The sequence below is a fragment of the Leopardus geoffroyi genome, chromosome A3 (assembly GCF_018350155.1).
Source record: "Leopardus geoffroyi isolate Oge1 chromosome A3, O.geoffroyi_Oge1_pat1.0, whole genome shotgun sequence".
NCBI classification, from domain to species: domain Eukaryota; kingdom Metazoa; phylum Chordata; class Mammalia; order Carnivora; family Felidae; genus Leopardus; species Leopardus geoffroyi.
The window spans coordinates 98,425,393-98,444,988 of NC_059336.1; the positions used below are offsets into that span (position 1 = coordinate 98,425,393).

The following is a 19,596-nucleotide window of genomic DNA, read 5'->3' on the forward strand; positions in this document are numbered from 1 at the left end:
TATGAAATGCTAGAATTGATTTCACAGACCAATTAGGAATGGCAGATACTGGACAGTATGTAGACATATAAGACACTTTAAAGATTAAGAAGACTTGAAAATTCAGGTGAGCAGAACTTGACCATGGAACTTCAAGATGTTAAGAGATACTATTTTCTTGTGTGGCACAGATGTGGATCTGTACAAAGAATATAACCTTTTAAATCATTCTATATAGTCAACTGCCCACCTTTTTCACTACGTACACATGAACAAAATGTTTTGGCTTTGTGTTATGCAAACTCTGTGTATGCATTATTATTTGCAAAATAGTACTTTACATGTTTGTATGCATTCACAGAAGCCAAGGATTGTTTTTCATGAATAAGAAAAAAGGAAAATTAGCTTCAGTAATGTTTGTGTGTGTGTGTGCGTGTGTGTGTGTGTGTGTGTGTGTGTGTGTGTGTGTGTGTGTTTAACTTTGGATTTAGAATTTAAATGGTGTACAAATAAAAGTTAGTTTTAAAATTCTGTCTTCACATTTATTACAGCTTGGGGGGATTCAGTAGACTTCTCACTGGCTCATTAGTGGTGCTTATAAAACAAGAGCAATTGAAAAAAGGAAGGAACAGCTGTTTGGAAATGCAAGGAGAGAAATTAGAGCAGAAATGCAGGTAAAATATGGGCACTTTGAAAATAATTGTAGTGACATCAAAGAGGTACAATTTAAACATTATTTAAAAATACCTTGCAAACTGCTTTAAAACTCAAGATCCTGAGTCAATAATGAGTTTATGCATCAGCTACTCCAAATGTAATTGAAACGTGGAGAATGCTGTATAAGTTATTCATTAAAAACTATCCAGTTGCTGAGTAGGAAAGTAACTCCTCCTCTAAAGTCAGCACTTTAAAAATCCTGGGGAGAGTCACTAGGGCCATCAATATTTTGATTCATGACTGAAAGAATGTCTTGCATGAGGGGACACCTGTCTAATTCAGGTGCTGCCTTTAATTGTGGAAGATAGGCAAATGGGGATGATAAAGAGATTTGTTTAAAAAAAATTGAGGGTAGGGGTGCCTGGGTGGCTCAGTTGGTTAAGTGTACGGCTTCGGCTCAGGTCATGATCTCCCAGTTCGTGAGTTCAAGCCCCGTGTCCAGCTCTGTGCTGACAGCTCAGAACCTGGAGCTTGCTTCAGATTCTGTGTCTCCTCCTCTCTCTGCCCCTCCCCTGCTCATGCTCTGTTTCTATCTCTGAAGAATAATAAATAAACTAAAAACAAATTTTTAAAAAATTTAGGGTAGTGATATTTATTTGCATATTTTTTCTAATAAGAGAGTGATTTAAATATCATAATTGCATTCAAATTTGACAGAAAATAGATTTTCAACTTCACTGAATTTCTTTTTTTTAATCAAAATTCAACCCAAACTTTATACTTCTGGAACCCAAATTCTGTTGTTTCTGACTCTAAATTCTCCAAAGCACTCCCCGTTCTGATAGCATAGAATCTTCACTCTCCTCATGGCAGAGTGCAACAGCTTTAATTACATGACACGCAACCAGAAAAGTAATCAAGTTGACCTTGCTCTGTGACATTTGGACCCAAAAACTTCCATGGTCGTAAGAGAAAATATATTGCAATATATTTTAACCTTGAATGAAACAGTAGTATTCTTATAGTTTAGACAAATGTACATCAGTAAAAGTGAAATATGAAAAACTTTCTTCAAACATAATTTACTTTCTCCAAAATTCTGTTTGAAGATCCACTTTAATACATCTTTTCAGCAAGGCAAGCATTTCAGATTATTTCCATGCAGATGGAGAATCACTCAGTTCTTCATTAATTGAGTTTCAAAATGTGAAAGGTGCTGAATAATCTAATTGGGAAGCAAAAACAGAAAGAAAAATTCTTCTTAAAGCTTTCATTATCTGTGTAGCAACAATTCCGGGTTTAACTTAAGCAGTGTCCATTGTAAAAGCATCTCTTCCCCTTTTTAAAACCAGAAAATCTATACTCCTCAAGGAAAGGATTATTCTACCCTTCCCTCACATTGGTAGAAAATCAAGCACATTTATAGAAAAATCAAGAAAATCAGACTGATGTCTGGGGAAAATAGCAGTAAACCTTGCCTTTCTAAGCCTACAACATCAAAGTCAGCTCCCCAGGTTTAAGTTTTCAGATTGGGTGTTGCATTCAAGCCTCATCTATTAATAATCCTCCCTTTGCTGGCCATTATTATCATCTGTTTCCTTCAGTGACTTGAAGAATAATATGTGATGAAGAAGAATATTTAAGAATTTTAGACTTTCCAGAGGCTTCTGGGTGGCTCAGTCAGTTAAGCATCTCACTGTTGGTTTCAGCTCAGGTCATGATCTCATGGTGTTGTGAGTTGGAGTCCTGTGTCGGGCTCTGCACTGCCAGTGCAGAGCTTACTTGGGATTCTCTCTTTCCCTCTCTCTCTGCCTCTCCCCTACTCACACTGTCTCTGTCTCAAATAAATAAATAAACTGAAGAAAAAAGAATTTTAGATTTCCATGACCAAGTGTCATCTAAAAGTCATTTTCAGCAAAGAAAGCTTTGGTAGATGCATGCTTAAAGCAGCAAAGATGATATTTAAATAAGGCATCTGAAATTAGGTAGGGGGAAACAGAAAGATTTTAGAATTTTTAGAGTAGACGTAAGATATAAACTCAGGCCAACGACTCACAGAATGTGTATCATCAGAAATGGTTATGGAAGTCCAGTTCTGGATGAGATGGACTAAGCAACCTCTATCATTTCTATCCATGTGAATACATCCAGTACATCAAGAAGCATTTTAGGCCTCTGAAATGTAAGTAGTAGCAGAGGATTATACAGGAACACCCGAAGTACCTTGGAGGTGGCAATTACTTTAGCACTTCTTTTTTCTTCAGTATGCCTTGATCAGAATGCAACCTGTAACCTGGAAGTAAACACCAAGGTACAGAAATTCAGGAGCCTTCCTCCCACCTTTTAGTATTATCTGTTCGCTCACACTCCAAATTTCAAGTAACTGTCAGGTAGTGGTGGAAGAAGCAATAATGAGAGCCCACAAAAAACAAAACTCTGAGAACAGGGAGCTTTCTCTACAATCAACAATCTCACTCCTCACTGCTATTGCTTTATTTTGTTGTCTCTGTCCTCTTGTCATTGGAAAAGGGAGATCCAGGGAGCCACAATGTACCCAGGAGATCATACAGAGGAAGAAGCCCAAGAAGAAAATTCATAAAGAATGAAATACTGGGCTCGTCCCAACTTTTGCATGCATGGGTATAATCTTAATCATCATAACAAACACTTTGATAGCTGACCACCAGCGAGGACTCAGATTGAGCAATGACTGGTGCACACCAAGGAAAGGACTGAAGAGCAATGCAAAGGATTTGAAAAATGAACTAACATTGATACAACAACCCACAGAAGGATGATTGGACCTGTGACTTGAAAGAAAATGGGTAGATTGCCTATTTAAAAAAAAATTAAAAACCCTCCTTAGAATTTAGATAAAACTCAGAGTCCCATAACATAATAAGGAAAGTGTCCAAGATATGATCCAAAATTATTCCCCAAAGGAAGAACCAAGAAAGTTTCAACTAAAATGAAAACAATCAGATAACATCAACAAAATTACACAGATGTGATTTTCTAGCAAAGTATTTAACTATTACACAGTGATCCAAGAAGCAGTCATGAACACTTTAAAAAATGGACAAATTCAGAGTATCAACAAAGAAATAGAGAATGTAAAAAAAAAAGAACAAAATGGGGCACCTGGGTGGCTCAGTCACTTAAGCATTCAACTTTGGCTCAGGTCATGATTTCACGGTTTGTGGGTTTAAGCCCTACATCAGGCTTTCTCTGTATTGACATCCTGGAGCCTGCTTCGGATTCTGTGTCTCCCTCTCTCTCTCTGCTCCTTCCCTGCTCACACTCTGTCTCTATCTTTCTCTTTCAAAAAAATAAATAAACATTAAAAAAAGAACAAAATGGAAATTTTTGAACTAAGAATGTAATAATAGATATGAAAGCTGTACTGATTGGGCTTTGTGATAAAATAAAGATGACAGAAGGTAGAGTGTACTTGAGGGTATGTCGACAGGAATTATTCCATCTGAACAATACAAAGAATTTAAAAAATAAACAGCCTCAGGGATGTACAAGAGAAACACAAAAGTTCTAACATTTGTGTCCTCAGAGTCTGAGAGACTGGTGATGTAAAAGTTGAACAGTTGAAAACTTCAAAAGTTTATCAGAACATATAAAGCTGTTAAGTTCAATAAAAATGCCCCTCAAATCCCAAACAGGTTAAGCCCATATATTTCCACACTAACACACATCATAAACAAATTGTTGTAAATTAAAGCCAAAGAAAATGTATTGAAAGCCCCCAGAAAAAAATGACATGTTACCTATGAGGAAGGACAATTTGAATGGCTTTGGATTTCACTTCAAAACTACAGAGGACAAAGAGAAGTAGCACGACAATATTAAAGTGTTAAAAGAGTTGTTAGCTTTAATTCTACATCCAGGAAAAAACATCTATCACAAATGAAGATAAAATACAGACATTCTCAAATACAGAAAAACTAAGAGAATCTGTTTTCAGCAGATCTGTTCTAAAATAATTGCTAAAGAAAAATCTTCAGACAGAAATGACATCAGAAAGAAAGTTGGAACAGCAGAAATTACCTAGGATAAAGAGGAACACTATATAATGATAAAAGTTTTAATTTACTAAAAAGACATAACAATTCTAAATGTGCATGCCCTGAACAACAAAACTTAAAAATATACAAGACAAAAACTGACAGAACTGAAATGAGATATAGGCAAATCCACAATTACAAATCAAGATTTTAACACTCCTTTCTCAGTAATAAAAGTAGTAGACAGAAACCAATCAAGAATATAGAAGTACAAAATAACACCATGAGGCAAAGTCCTCAGTTCATAGTGAAATTAAATTAGAAATGAATAACTGAATGACAGTGGAAACATCAGTAGACATTTGGAAAGAAAAAAAATTAAAAAAAAACTATACTTTGTTACAACCTATCAGTCAGAAAGAAAGTCTCAAATGATATTAGAAAACATTTTGAACTTAATGAAAATGTAGACAAAAATAAAATCCCATAAAAATAAATTTGTGAGATACAGATAAAGCAATGATTAGAGGGGAATTTATACCATTAAACATTTACATTAGAAAACAGGAAGATTTCCTACCATAATTTAAGCTTCCAATTTAAGAAACTAGAAAAAAAAAAGAGAAAATAAACCTATGGTATCAGAAGAATATAAGCAGTGAAGATAAAGAATGCAGAAATCAATGAAATTGAAAATTAAAAACAGAAAAATCAATGACATCAAAATCTAGTTCTTTGGAAAGATAAATGAAAATGATATGTCTCTACTAGGACTAATAAGGAAAACTGAGAGGAAACAAAAATAATATTGGAAATTGTGGTAGCAGGGCACCTGGGTGCTTCAGTTGGTTGAGCATCTGACTTTGGCTCAAGTCATGATCTCCAGGTTTGTGAGTTTGAGTCCTGCATTGGGCTTGCGGCTGTCAGCGCAGAGCCCAAGTCAGATCTTCTGTTCCCCTTTCTTCTGTCCCTCGCACTCTCTCTCAAAAGTAAACAAAACGTAAAAAAAAAAAAAAAAAAAAAAAAAAAAAAAGAAATTGTGGTAGGAAGAAGTTTAAGATGACTTCCATTTTTTTCTTCCCGGTGTAAACACATTGTATATTTCCTCTCTTTGATTTTAGGCATAGCCTGTGAATATGATGGGCTTTCACTCCTCTGATCATATTGTGTTGTATAGCAGAAATGATTTTTTAGGTATAAATAAAAGTTCTGGACAGATGTCTTTGAATTAATTGAAAAAGAGCTTATCCAGATGGTCTGAGTTAATCAGTGAACTGGCTAAACCTGGGACCAAAGGTCAGTGAGAAAGAAGTCAGAAGTTCAGTGTGAGAGATCACGTGGCTGTGGGGGAAGCTCCAGGATGAGGAAGTGTGGACCACTGGAAAAGTTCCCAGGCTGACAGCTTGCAAGAGAATAGAGGCTTCCCTACTATAATGATAAAGAAGTGAATGCTGCCAACTATTGCCTGAGCTTGAAAGAATTGAGAAAGGAATACAGCTAGACTAACATCTTGAGATCATTCTTTTGAGATCCTGGTCAGAGAACACAGTTCACTCATGCCTGGACTTTTGATCTAAAGAAACTGTGAAATAAATCTCAGTTGTTTTAAACTTTCAAGTTTGTATTATTATATTTTAGTCATAAAAAGTTATTCAAAGAATACAGAAAGGCTGTATCCCAATAGACCCTATAAACATCAAAAGGATACTAAGGGAAACCCAAAACTCTCTCTCCAAACATAAATTCTACACTTGAGGATGGACCAGTTCTTTAAAGAACACAAATTATCAAAATTCATCCAAATGAATAGGTAAAAGAGGGAGGCAAAATACTAGTAGATAATAACCAAGTAGAGTTAATTCCTAAAATGCAAGATTGACTCATTATTGAAAATCAGTCCATGTAATCTGCTATGTTAATAGTCTAAAGAAAAAAATCATAGTATTAATTTCAAGAAATTTCAGAAAAATTTCACATTAATTCATGGTAAAGACTCTCAGCAAATCAGGAATAGAAAAGAGCCATCTACAAAACAAACAAAAAAAACCTGTATATATAACACCATTCTCAATAATAATAAAAAAGTCAATGTTCTCTTTCATGAATGGGAAAAAGGCAAAAAAAATGAACTGTGATCATTCCTGTTCAACATTATACTGGGATATCCTACCATTGCCATAAGGCAGGCAAAAGAAATAAAAATCACATAGATGGGGGAAAAGACATAAAAAATTCTCCATTTTTTTAACATTTATTTTAAAAAAATTTTAATGCCTATTTATTTTGAGAGAGATAGAGGGAGAAGGAGTGAGTGGGGTAGGTGCAGAGAGAGAGGGGGGCAGAAGATCTGAAGCCCAATATGGAGCTTGAACCCACAAACCATGAGATCATGATCTGAACCAAAGTTGGCCACTTAACCCTTTGAGACACACAGGTGCCCTAAAAGATTCTCCATTTTCAAATAATATTATTGCCTATGTAGACTTTTCCAAGTACTCTGTAGAAAATATGCACATAACTAGTTTAGCGAATTCGTAGCGTACAAGATAACAAACAAAAAATAATTGTATTTCTATACAGTAACAACATACAATTGGAAATTTAGATTTAAGAAATACCATTTAAAGTAATTCCAAAATGGGGTCCCTGGGTGGCTCAGTTGATTGAGTGTCTGACTCTTGATTGCAGCTCAGGTCATGATCCCAGGTCATGGGATCGAGAGCCCCATGTCAGACCTATGTACTTACTGACTGCATGGAGCCTGTTTGGGATTCTCTCTCTCTCTCTCTCTCGTCCTCTGCCCCTCCTCCACTTGTGTTCTCTCTGTCTCTCTCTAAAATTTTGCAAAAAGCTCCAAAAAATTGAAATACTTAGGTACAAAACTAGCAAACCATGAACATAATGTTTCCTGAAATCTAAAAAATGCCGACGAAAAAAATAAAAGGAGACCAAAATAAATGGAGGTATATGCTACGTTTGTGAATTGGAAAGCTCCATGTAGTAAATATTTTAATATCATCAAATTGATGTATATATATATTTAATGTAATGCCAGTTAAAGCCACAACAGGATTTTTGGTCAGTATATATAATCTGATGATAAAATTAATGTGTAAATTAAAAGTACCTAGAATAACTGAAACAATTTTGAGAAAGAAGAATAAAGTTGGGGGGAACACTCTAAGTAATTTCAAGACCTGCTATAAAACAATTATATTCAATAAGTATGTTATTGGCAAAAGGATAAATACATTAAGTCATTGACACAGAATAGAATATTAGAATTCTACAAAAGTGGCCAATTGAAGTTTTACAAATTTGTGAAAGCAATTCAATGGCTAACGAATGTTATTTTTAGCATTTGATGCTAGAACAATTAATTAGACATCCATATTGAAAGAAGTAAACATTGATTTATACTAACTCACTCCAACTGAATGATAGATATACATGTAAAGCATAAATCTATAAAACTTTTAGAAGAAAACACAGATGAAACCTTTGGGAACTGAGTTAGGCAAGGGAATTTTAGACAGAACATCAAAATAAAATCCATAAAACAAGAAAAATAATGGCAAATTGGATCTCATTTTTGAAAAGATGTGTGAAATACCTTATTAAGAGGATGAAAATACAAACTAGGGAAAGTATTTGCAAATCACATACCCAATAAAGGACTTGCATTTAGAATATATAAAGAGCTCTGGAATCCTGATCATAATTTATCTCTGAACACCCGTGTGAACATTTTTTGCATGAACGTTAAGTTTTATTTCTCGAGTATAAATACGCCAGATTAGAATTCCTAGGTCATATAGTAAGTATTTGTATAACTTTCTAAAGATTGCTTGTTCATAAAACTGGACTATCCAAATATCCTATGGATGAACAGAGAAACAAAAGTAGTATATCCATACAATATAAAACTACTCAAGAATTAAAATCAAAAAATCATTGACACATGAAACAACTGAGATGAACTTCAGAGACATTATCCTGAATGAAAATAGCCCAAATCAAAATATTACATATTATACTATTCCCTTTCAATGTCATTTTGAAAGAGACAAAATGATAGTGAGAGAATAGATCAGTTTTCCATGTATTATGGATTGGGTTAGGATGTTAGTATAAAGAGACAACATCAAGGATTTTGGTGGTGGTGTTATTGTTCTGAACATTGGTTGTCATGGCATTTACAGATTCTCAAAATGTATTAAAATTCTAGAGCTCCACATCAAAAAATAGGTATTTAGTTTAAAAATAAAAAGAAATTAAAAAATGAAAATGTAGAAGAAAATATTGCTGAATTACGAATCAAAGAAAGAGGAGTGCCTGGGTGGCTCTGTCAGTTGGGTGTCCAACTCTTGATTTCAGCTCAGGTCATTATCCTATGGTTGTTGAGCATGGAGCCTGCTTCAGATTCTCTCTCTCTCTCTCTCTCTCTCTCTCCCTCCCTCCCTCCCTCCCTCCCTCCCTCCCTCCCTCCTCTGTGTGTGCTTTCTCTCTCTCTGACTAGATAGAGATTTTTGTATGACTTCTAGTAATATTGGAATATTGGACCTAAGATTAACAAGTACATTTAAAATACCAGTTTCATAATTGGTTTTCAAAATTCATTTCACTCAAAACATGTTTTTGTTTGCTTCAGTGAAAAGTTTTAAGCAAAAAAAGTTAGTATATGATTTGATTTTACCATTTCCTACTATATCCTAAAAAAGTAGTCAGTAAATATAAGATTCCTATCATTATGCTACATACAGTCTTTGGAGGAAGTAGGTGTGAAGTAGGATATTGAGGAAGCAACACGACAATGTAAGAGAAAATAAAATATGGATCACTCTTTTAAGTACCTTATATATTTAACAAGAAAATAATTAAGTTCATCAAAATTTATAATGCTTATAATGCTATGAGAATTACTTTCTATGCTATTTGTTTACATAACAAATCAATGCTCAAAATCTAAAATCTAATAAATATCTTGAAAACAATAACAATTATCTGAATAAATCAACAGGTATCTATACTAACATATCCAAACTAAAATAACATTTAGAAAAAAAGTGGCCGTGTCTTTTTTTGCAAAGAAATAAAAAATGAAGGAAAGAAGGGAGAGAGAAAAGGAGGAACACAGAAAAGTAGTTGCATGTACAAGATAGGTATCATTTTCATAATGTTCTCTGAAGAAAGTATAAAGCAAAATACATGCAACTTTAACTTTTCTTGTACTTACATTGCAACAGTAAAAAAAAAGAAACTAATTTTTAGATATAACATATATCTTACATGTTATTACTTAATATTAAATATAAAGTAGATACCTATTTTAATAATGAGTTTTAATTCCAATATATCTAAAAGATTATGTTAACATATAATAAATGTAAAACTTACTTGAGAGATTTTTATATTATTTTCTTAGTACAAAACCCTTTTTTTACTAAATACTTGAAATTTTTACATATTTCAAGTTTTATACTAAATTTTCATCAAGATTACATGATCTGTATTTAGATTTAATAAAACTGAGTTTAAAAAGTAGATTTATGGGGCGCCTGGGTGGCTCAGTCGGTTAAGCGTCCGACTTCAGCTCAGGTCACGATCTCGCGGTCCGTGAGTTCGAGCCCCGCGTCAGGCTCTGGGCTGATGGCTCAGAGCCTGGAGCCTGCTTCTGATTCTGTGTCTCCCTCTCTCTCTGCCCCTCCCCGTTCATGCTCTGTCTCTCTCTATCTCAAAAGTAAATAAAACGTTAAAAAAAAATTAAAAAAAAAAAAGTAGATTTACATGCTTGTTGTTCCAAATTTACTTAAACATTTTCCAGTAATTGAATTAACAATTTAAAATTTCAATTTATACGTTTATATTCAATTTTAAAATAGTAAAATAAAAAATTCAGTTCTAAGGTCACACTAGCCACATTTCAGGTGTTCATTAGTCACATGTGGCCAGTGACTTTCATTTTGGACAGTGCATTTCTAGTACATAAATTTAAATTATTTAAATAAAAATAGACATTTTTAGTAGGTTATTCCCCTCTTGGAAATGTCTTGGCATCTTGTAAGTTTTATAATGAAAACTTTTGTCTACTGATGTTTACTCCTTGAAATATTAAGTGCGTATTGACTTTAAAGACAAACAGGAAAAATGGACATTGTTCGTATTTTTATTTTTTATGATGATACTATGATAAAACTGTCTTTTATGCTGGTATTTGAGAGTAGCAGTCAATCTGGTGTATTAATTGTGAGCATTCTCCCTTTTGATACATTTGCTTTACTGGGATTCAGAATAAAGTGATATAGTTATTTGCAATTTGTTATAATTTAATTGGTTAAAATTCTCTTTTCTCAATATATTAAAATGGTATAATTGTACAGTGTAAAATCAGTAGGCTAATTTTATTTTCTATAAGGAACAGATGTCAGGGTAAAATCCTCCTAGCTTTTGAGCAGCCCCAGGCATTATGAAAAGAAGTGATCATCTGCAAAAGTCAGTTTCATGGATAAACAGAAAAGTGGGCACTTTTTAAATTTAAGTACTACTTTGCATTTTTGTGTCTAATTCCACACTCTGATATCCCAAGTACCTTCTTAATTCCCTGTTATATCCCTCAAGACTCCCAAGAGCAACTTCCATGTTAATTCATATCATTATAATTCTCTGAAATGGAGAGTGTAGCAAATGGGAAATTGCTAAAGAGTAAGGGATTTCAAATCTGGACAAATATTCACACCTTTCATCATGTGCATAAATACACACATCTTTTACCTTATGAGCATATAACGTAAGGTCATCTATTGGCAAATATTTTTGGAGTTCATCAAATTAAAAGAAAATTTGTCATGTGTTTTCATAGAATCACATAGAGACATTCAGTTTTCATATATCAACAGAATTCTTTATATCACCTTATTCAAAATATACTATAGCTCAGCTGTTTGGTTGGATAAAGTAGATTTTTCTTGCTGACTGCACCTTGATGCTGGGATGGCCTGGACCCAGGAGTACTATAGCTATCTGGGGAACACAAGATCCAAATTAAATGTGCATGGAGCTTAGAAATAAAAGTGGTGAGAAAATCATAAAACAATAAACTAAGTCCGCATAAAAATGTTTGAACCTCATAAAAAAATGAAGCCTGAATGCAGACATTTTTCATTTTTTTCTGTGAACCGTGTTTCTCCTTGCAAGATAGTTTTGCTGGGTTTTGGGGCAGTTACCATGATTAGGTAATAAATAATGCAACTTGTTTCATATCAGTTTCTTCCTACAGAAATATGATTTATCTTTTTTTTAGTGTCTTCTGCTCTGTAAAGAAAGTATGTGGATGAATAAAGTCATGACTTTAGAATACACTGAACATGAAGGACCGGTGAGGTTTAACACTCAGTAAAGATTAGCTTCTCTTGCAAATAATTTTGTTGAGGAATTCTGGAGCCTTAAAAAATAAAATTCATAATTGTTTCTTCAACTACAATTTGAGACTTTCATGTGGCTATGGTAAGAATCTGTTAGAATTCACCACAGATTTACCGGGAATCCAGTTAGCACTATTTTGTACACGATCGCTACATAGAAAGAGAGTAGTAAGATAACTATCAATGATAGCCAAGTTATGGAAAGAGCACAAATGTCAACCAACTGATGAATGGATAAAGATGCGGTATATATATACAATGAATACTACTCAGCCATCAAAAGAATGAAATCTTGCCATTTGCAACAACCTGGATGGACCTAGAGTGTAATTATGCTAAGAAAAATAAGTCAGAGAAAGAAAAATATCATGTATTTTCACTCACGTGGAATTTAAGAAAACAGATGAACATAGGGGAAGGGAAGGAAACATAAGCTGAGGATTGCTAGAGGGGGAGATAGATGGGGGCATGGGCATTAAGGAGGGCACTAATTGGGGTGAGCACTGGGTGTTATATGTAGGTGATGAATCACTAAACTCTACTCCTGAAACCAGTAACACCATTTCATGAAATATTATGTTGACTTTCTTTTTATACCAATTTATTAATAAGAGGAAATTAGATTCTCTTGAATTTATGTTTTTCATCCATATAGAAAGGAGATAGATTTTTTCAACTCAATTAAAAAAATTTTTTTTATTAATGTTTATTTTTGAGAGAGAGAGAGACAGAGCATGAGCCGGGGAGGAGCAGAAAGAGAGAGAGAGAGGGAGACACCGAATCCCAAGCAGGCTCCAGGCTGTAAGCTGTCAGCACAGAGCCCGATGCAGGGCTCAAACTCATAAACCATGAGTTCATGACCTGAGCCGGAGTTGGACGCTTAATCGACTGAGTCACCCAGGCGCGCCCCTCAACTCAATTCTTAAACAGAATACCAACTTTTATTTTTTTTAAGTGACCATATTTTTTAATAGGACTACTGTGGCCTCAGTATGTTTAAACAAATTTCTCTTAACTATATTTCTTTCCTAGTAATGGCTTACAACCAACTAAATTAGTATATTTAATGCTTATTTCTGATTAATATATAAATTTAGACATTGGTAAAATCCCATTGTATATGTTTTTCAGTTTCTTTAAAGCAAGAAAATCAGACATTAGCTAAAATATTTTTTGTTTCACTTAGAGATCTTTATTTTTTCAGCTATAAATTTTGTTGATTTCTTTTTCTTTTCACAAATTTTCTTAAGAAAGGGAGTAGAGGATTTGATGTGGTAAAATATGAAATATATCTTTACAGAAAATATCAAAAATATTTATTGTATACTCTATTACCAACAAAGGCACTGCTTTTGTTATTTTCCTATGATTCTGTTAATCCATGTACCACTTTGTTGTACTTTTTTTTTTTTGAGGAACCATTCCTTTGAACAGTGTTAAAAAATGTTAAATTCTGTTGTATATATATCAACTCCTTGCTGATTAACATTTATTTTGTATCAAGAAAAAATCGATTAAATGATATCCTGATATAGAAAACTAGTATTAATTATACACAATGAAATCACCATATGGTAGTGATGAGAAAGAGGGGTTTGAGAGAGAGACTGGGATGAAGAGTTTATTTCTTGTTGGCTCTACACCTCCACTGTAAATCAGTGAAGGTGTTCATTATTGTCAATCAATAATGTACCTTTGCTGATGAAACATATATTACTTGGATCACTGCCATCTGCTGTGCTGGGGATAAAGACCTGTAGGATCTCAAGTGTGTAGTTAAATTACTTCCATGCAGAACATATTAGCCACAGAATGGACACTTAGCCCTTTGCTCCTGCTAGGAGCTGGAGAATATTTTCTGCGTAGCACAAATGAGCACTTTACCATTTGGGGTAAATTTACAGGTAGCAGTAAGTTAAAATGAGGGGTTAAACTTAAAGAGCATGAATAAGTTGGTTGAGATAACTTCTCTAGCAACTTATGTGTTTTTTCCTATTAAATTTGAATTTTTAGTATTTAATATTTTGAATATTATGTGATAGTATTATAGGAAAATGTAGCTCAGTCATTTCCTCGCAGCCTAGTTAACTGAAGTTCTGTATCCCTGCTCTGTCTTCAAGGGCCATAAAATGGGAAAAAATAAAGAATAATCAAATGCAGTGCCACATAGGCTTAGATAAGATGGATCCTGTATTTTATTTAGAAGGGTCTGTATATCGCAAACAAAAAAAGATGTCAAGTTGTTTAAAAGACACATGGAGCCTATACCTTGGAATCTGGCCCTCAGTACTGGGAGGGTACGCTTTGTGTCTTTCAGTGCCCACGTTCATGAGCAACATCCTCAGGCTCCAGAGAATGCTTCTCCACTGGAGGTGTGTGTCCTCTGGCAACCATGGCCTAATGGCATTAGGGTGTGACTGGTGCCAGTATGTCTGGGATGATACTCCTTCCAACTACAAGGAAGATTTGAGTGGTGAAGTTCTTTGGAAAGAGCAAAGACAAATTAGCCTTTTTATGTTTCAGCTTGTGGTCCTGGAAGTACTCCTAATTTAATTCAGTATTTATGGCAGTTGCACATACGAGGAACATTTTGTAGCATTAAACAGTCATATCAGTCCTAGATTTGCATATATGCATGTGTGGGGATAACATCCATGGAGCCTAATACTCTTTGTAACGTTGAATAGAGCTATATCATTACTTTAAGGATAGTGAAATTGCGATATAAGTGACCATTATTTGTATGATGAAGTTGAATTACTTATAGTATTTACTGACCCTTTCCAATATTTGATCAGAATATGTAGAGTACATTGTTTATTTTTAAATCTAAAAATTGAGTATTTCCCTTAGAGAGCAGTTCTTTGACAATAATTCAGAAATTCATCTTATTTGCAATTGTTTTCAATAAAATAATCTCTGTAAAATACTGGCTTTAACAATAAAACTGTACTGAGACAACGCGGCGGCGATGTCTGCGAGCCAGGCGAGTGCCGCGGCAGCAGCTGCGGGGTTCTTGCACACGCACAGGGCAGGGCAGGGCGGCACGGCAGCTTGGGCTTCGGCTTCCCTCCAGTTCCCAGGAGGGAATACTATCCTTAGTTATAACCATAATGAGATGAGTACTGGCAGTGGTGTTAAGTGCCATTTTGAGCTGGCGGCCAGCGCAGAAGCAGCAGCAGCAGAGGCGGAGGCACCGGTGCCTCTCTCTCTCCTCCCCTTCAGCCTGAGCCAGGGGAGGGCAGGCGCCCGGGTGGCTGGAGGCGGTTCCGCTGCCCAAGAATGGGAATTCTCTTCACCAGGAAATGGAGACTGTTCGATCACCAGGGGCACAAAGTTATCATTCTTGGGCTGGATAATGCAGGGAAAACTACCGTCCTTTACCAATTTTCTATGAATGAAGTTGTACATGCATCACCTACAATTGGAAGTAATGTAGAAGAAATAGTGATTAATCATACCTGTTTCTTAATGTGGGATATTGGTGGACAAGAATCTCTTCGTTCTTCCTGGAACACATACTGTACTAACACAGAGTTTGTAATTGTTGTGGACGGTACAGACAAAGAAAGAATTTCTGTAACTAGAGAAGAACTCTATAAAATGTTAGCCCATGAGGACCTAAGGAAAACTGGATTGCTGATTTTTGCTAGTAAACAAGATGGTAAAGAATGCATGACTGTAGCAGAAATCTCCCAGTTTTTGAAATTAACTTCTATTAAAGATCACCAGTGGCATATCCAAGCATGCTGTGCTCTTACTGGAGAGGGATTATGCCAAGGACTTGAATGGATGATGTCACGATTTAAGATTAGATGATCTCTACTGACCTCTTCTCATAGACTTTGTATAAACGAAGTGCTGGACTTTATCTGAAAGCTGCAAAAATTAATGGTTTAGATATATTTATAATAAACTGATTTAAACTTTTTCTATAAGAAGAAAAATTAAGACCACTCATTTGAGAACAAAGATGAAGTCTCACTTTCCAATCTGCTTTCTCATTAGTCCCTTCCAAAGCAAGGTCTTTAAAGCTGTGATTGCCATTTTTCTCATAATGAATCCTCTCAGGACATTGTGTAGCTTCTGGTAAGTACAAAGGGAGAAGGAGACATTTTTAACTTTAAGAGCTTTATTGTCAGTATAAGCCTCCCTAGTTGAATGTTGTTCTCTTCTTGTTCCATTAAGTCAGACTACAAATCAGCACAGATCTTCAGTTTCCAATATTTTAAAATGTAAGGTTACTTATGAAAAGTATTTTACATAAGGTTGTATATCTAATGTGTATATACCTCAAGTTCAAGTTTATGGCTTTGATTTATGTTCCAAAGAAAAGCAAATAACCCAAAAGGTAATACTATCCTTAGTTATAACCATAATGACATGAGTACTGGCAGTGGTGTTAAGTGCCATTTTGTGCTTTCCTCTGTGTTCTCTGTATTGTATTAACCAACCCACAAAATTATTGAGCTGCTCTTAAAAAAAAAAAAAAAAAGCGAACGAAAAAGAAAGAAAAGGAGAAAGCTCGACATCTTGTACCTATTTTTTTGTTGATCAAATTACATACATGAAAACATGTAATCTGAGTGGAGTATCTGCAAACTTTCGGCTTACTGTTAGGAATGGACAGAATTTCACATTGATCAATTCTTGTTCCCTTTGTTGGATCTATGCCATCTAAATTACTGAGAAAATTGTTAATCCATTAATCAATCATTAATTATGATTAAAATTATCAAGTGATTTTTTTCCTGCATTAATTGGAAGCTATTGTGTAAAATATGCCTACCCAAAGAAGTATCATCTTATAAATATTATAAAATAATTTACCTAGAGTCTTCTTAGGTATTGAATTATACAAGCAGTTAGAGTGAGTTTGAGATAAAAAGTACTTATTTTCTAAGCAACAAAGGTTATTTCTTAATTTGAAAATTTCTTATTTCTGGAGTTGGGATAGTTTGAGATTTTTTTTGTTTCTACGCTTTTTTTCTTTTTCACTTCTTACTAACCAGTGTGAATGCATTGACAACTATAAAATACAAATTTTTTTTAATGCTATTAAGAGTTGATCAATGCATGATAAATTATTTTTACAAAGAAGTAACTTGGCCCCAAATATCTTATGTTTGGCTGGTGTATTTTGTTTTTCACTGAAAATGGAAAGATATGAAGGTTGAAGGTACTTTTATTGTACTTGTAAACAGACTTATCCTAAATGTGTTCACACATATTTTTGGGTACTCTCTTTGTATATGTTTCATGCCCTGAAAATCTGAAGGCTGATCCAAACTGGCATGTTTTAGAATGTTCAATAAAAAAAGTAACTACCTTGAATATGAGCCTTTTGGATTTCACGCAGATTTTGATGAGGAGTAATAGTATATACTACAAGCATTGACAAAACTTTGAAAGTTTCTTTCTGTAAAATATAATATACTCAGTAGCTAAATCCAAGTCAGGCATGGGAGATCAGTGTTTAACAGTGGATGTTTTGTGTTTGTATTTATATTATAATGTTCATAATGCAAGTATAACATTTTATAATATTTTAATATTTGTCAACTTGCTTTTACAAAAGTAAATTCTAAATTAGTAAAAAAAAAACAATAAAACTGTACTTTTGCCAAAATGAATATAAAAAAAGTACTTTATATGGAATGAGCATATACTAAACTCTGATATATATTAATTTATTTGATGACTTATCCAAACATTACCAGCATTCAGGGAAAACACTGATTAAATTCATTGCCTTAGAGCCTGTGCTTTTTTTAGTCATAAAATTAAAACTTTACACATATCTTTCAATTGTGTCAATGTAAAAATAGTTTTAAGTTAAGAAGATAAAATACAGTAGATATAATGGTGTGTTGGCTATATTTGTGTCTTTGAATATTTAGACATTTGGTTTGAATTTAGATACATGTCTTCATTTGTACTGCTGCTTAGGCCCTGCCAAAGTTAGTGTGATGACCTGAAAGAAGTGTAATATTCTATTTATATTATATTTTGAAGAAAGGAGAGTTCATTGTATACTAAAAAGATGGTTGTGTAGAAGAAATGTGACTTGAACGGAATTTTATGAGATTTGCAGAGCAGTTGCGATGACAGAAGATAAGTCAAGAGAAAGAAATAACAAAATCATGGAAGCAGAAGCAACCAGACATACCCACAGGAACTAAAGGAGCCTCCTGGTTCAGGAGCTCCTCACTGATGTCCAAGGGTACAGGAAGTTGGAGCCTTTCAAGGAGACTCTTAAAAAGCAGGCAGTGGAGTTTAAGACTGAGGCAGTTGTAACCTACACAGAAATTAGAATTAAAATCACAATTTGGAACCTTGAAAGAATTTGTGTCCATACAGAGCCCATTATCAATTTCATTTTCTCTTCTTTCAAAAACAAAACAAAACAATTTTATCTAGTGTCTTTTAAATTCCTTTGACATCAAGGATTTTTAGCTTACTTAGATTGTATCCCTTTAATTCCTCTCATAATTTATTGCATTTGGTAAAGATTACTAAGTAAATGGTTAAATAATAAACTAATTACTCATACCATTAGCTTATTGAAAGAAGATTTTTAATTATTCTAATATTGATGCTGCTGTGAGACTTTATTTCTAACTGAATCGTGAATCTCTCACAGATGAGGAGTAATTCTTTCAGTTTGCCGAGCAGACTTTTTTCACTTGCCAATTGAAGGATATTTGGGTTGTTTTGATTCTGAGTGATTATGAGTAGAGCTTTCCTGGGTTGAATAGTGTCTTCTAAAAATTCTTGTTCACTCAGAGCCTATAAATGTGACTTTATATGGAAATAGGGTCTTTCTAGATGTGATCACATTAAATGAGGTCATTCTACATATAGTAGATTCTAAATCCTGTGACTGGTGTCCTTGTCAGGAAAGGGACATTTGGATATACAGAGACACAAAGTACACGCAGAAGGGAAAAAGTCCATTTGGAAATGAAGGCAAAATTTGGAGTGATGCAGCTAGCCAAAGGAAACCAAGGATTTCTGGCAATCACCAGCAACTAGGAGGAGGCAAGGAAGGTTTGGATTCTTTCTGAGAGCCTACAGAGGAGGACTTCTTGCCTCCAGAATGAGAAGACAATAAATTCCCCCTGTTTTAAGCTATCTAGTTTATTGTATTTTGTTACACAGACGTATGAATCTAATACAGAACTGCTATGCTAGGTCATATGATTATTTGCTTAGCTTTTGTAAGAAATTGTCAAATTGTTTCTTACTTAGCCTTCCCACCAGAACTCGATGAAAGTTGTTTGTTCTGGGTCCCATCCGGCCCCTAGTACACTACCTTTTAATTTTAGCAATCCCTAGAGATGTGCAATAGCAATTAACTGTGGTTTCAAATTTTGCATTTCCTCAGTGACTGATGTTATTTTTGATGTGTTTGTTATCTAGATCTCTGAATTAGGCCTTTAAATGCCATTTATCCCCCCCCCCCCTTCATTTCCTAAAATGCGTTTCCCTTGTCTCTTTTTCTCTTCTCTTTCGCTTAGTTG

At 34.4% G+C, this 19,596-nt stretch overlaps 1 protein-coding gene across 1 annotated transcript; it reads left to right on the forward strand.

The window, feature by feature from the left end:
- Window positions 1-15,355: 15,355 nt before the first annotated feature.
- Window positions 15,356-16,550, forward strand: LOC123579725 (ADP-ribosylation factor-like protein 5A). The gene has a single exon (XM_045443796.1). The coding sequence runs from the start codon at window positions 15,356-15,358 to the stop codon at window positions 15,890-15,892; it is 537 nt and encodes a 178-aa protein (XP_045299752.1). The 3' UTR covers window positions 15,893-16,550.
- The last annotated feature ends 3,046 nt before the right edge of the window (window positions 16,551-19,596 follow it).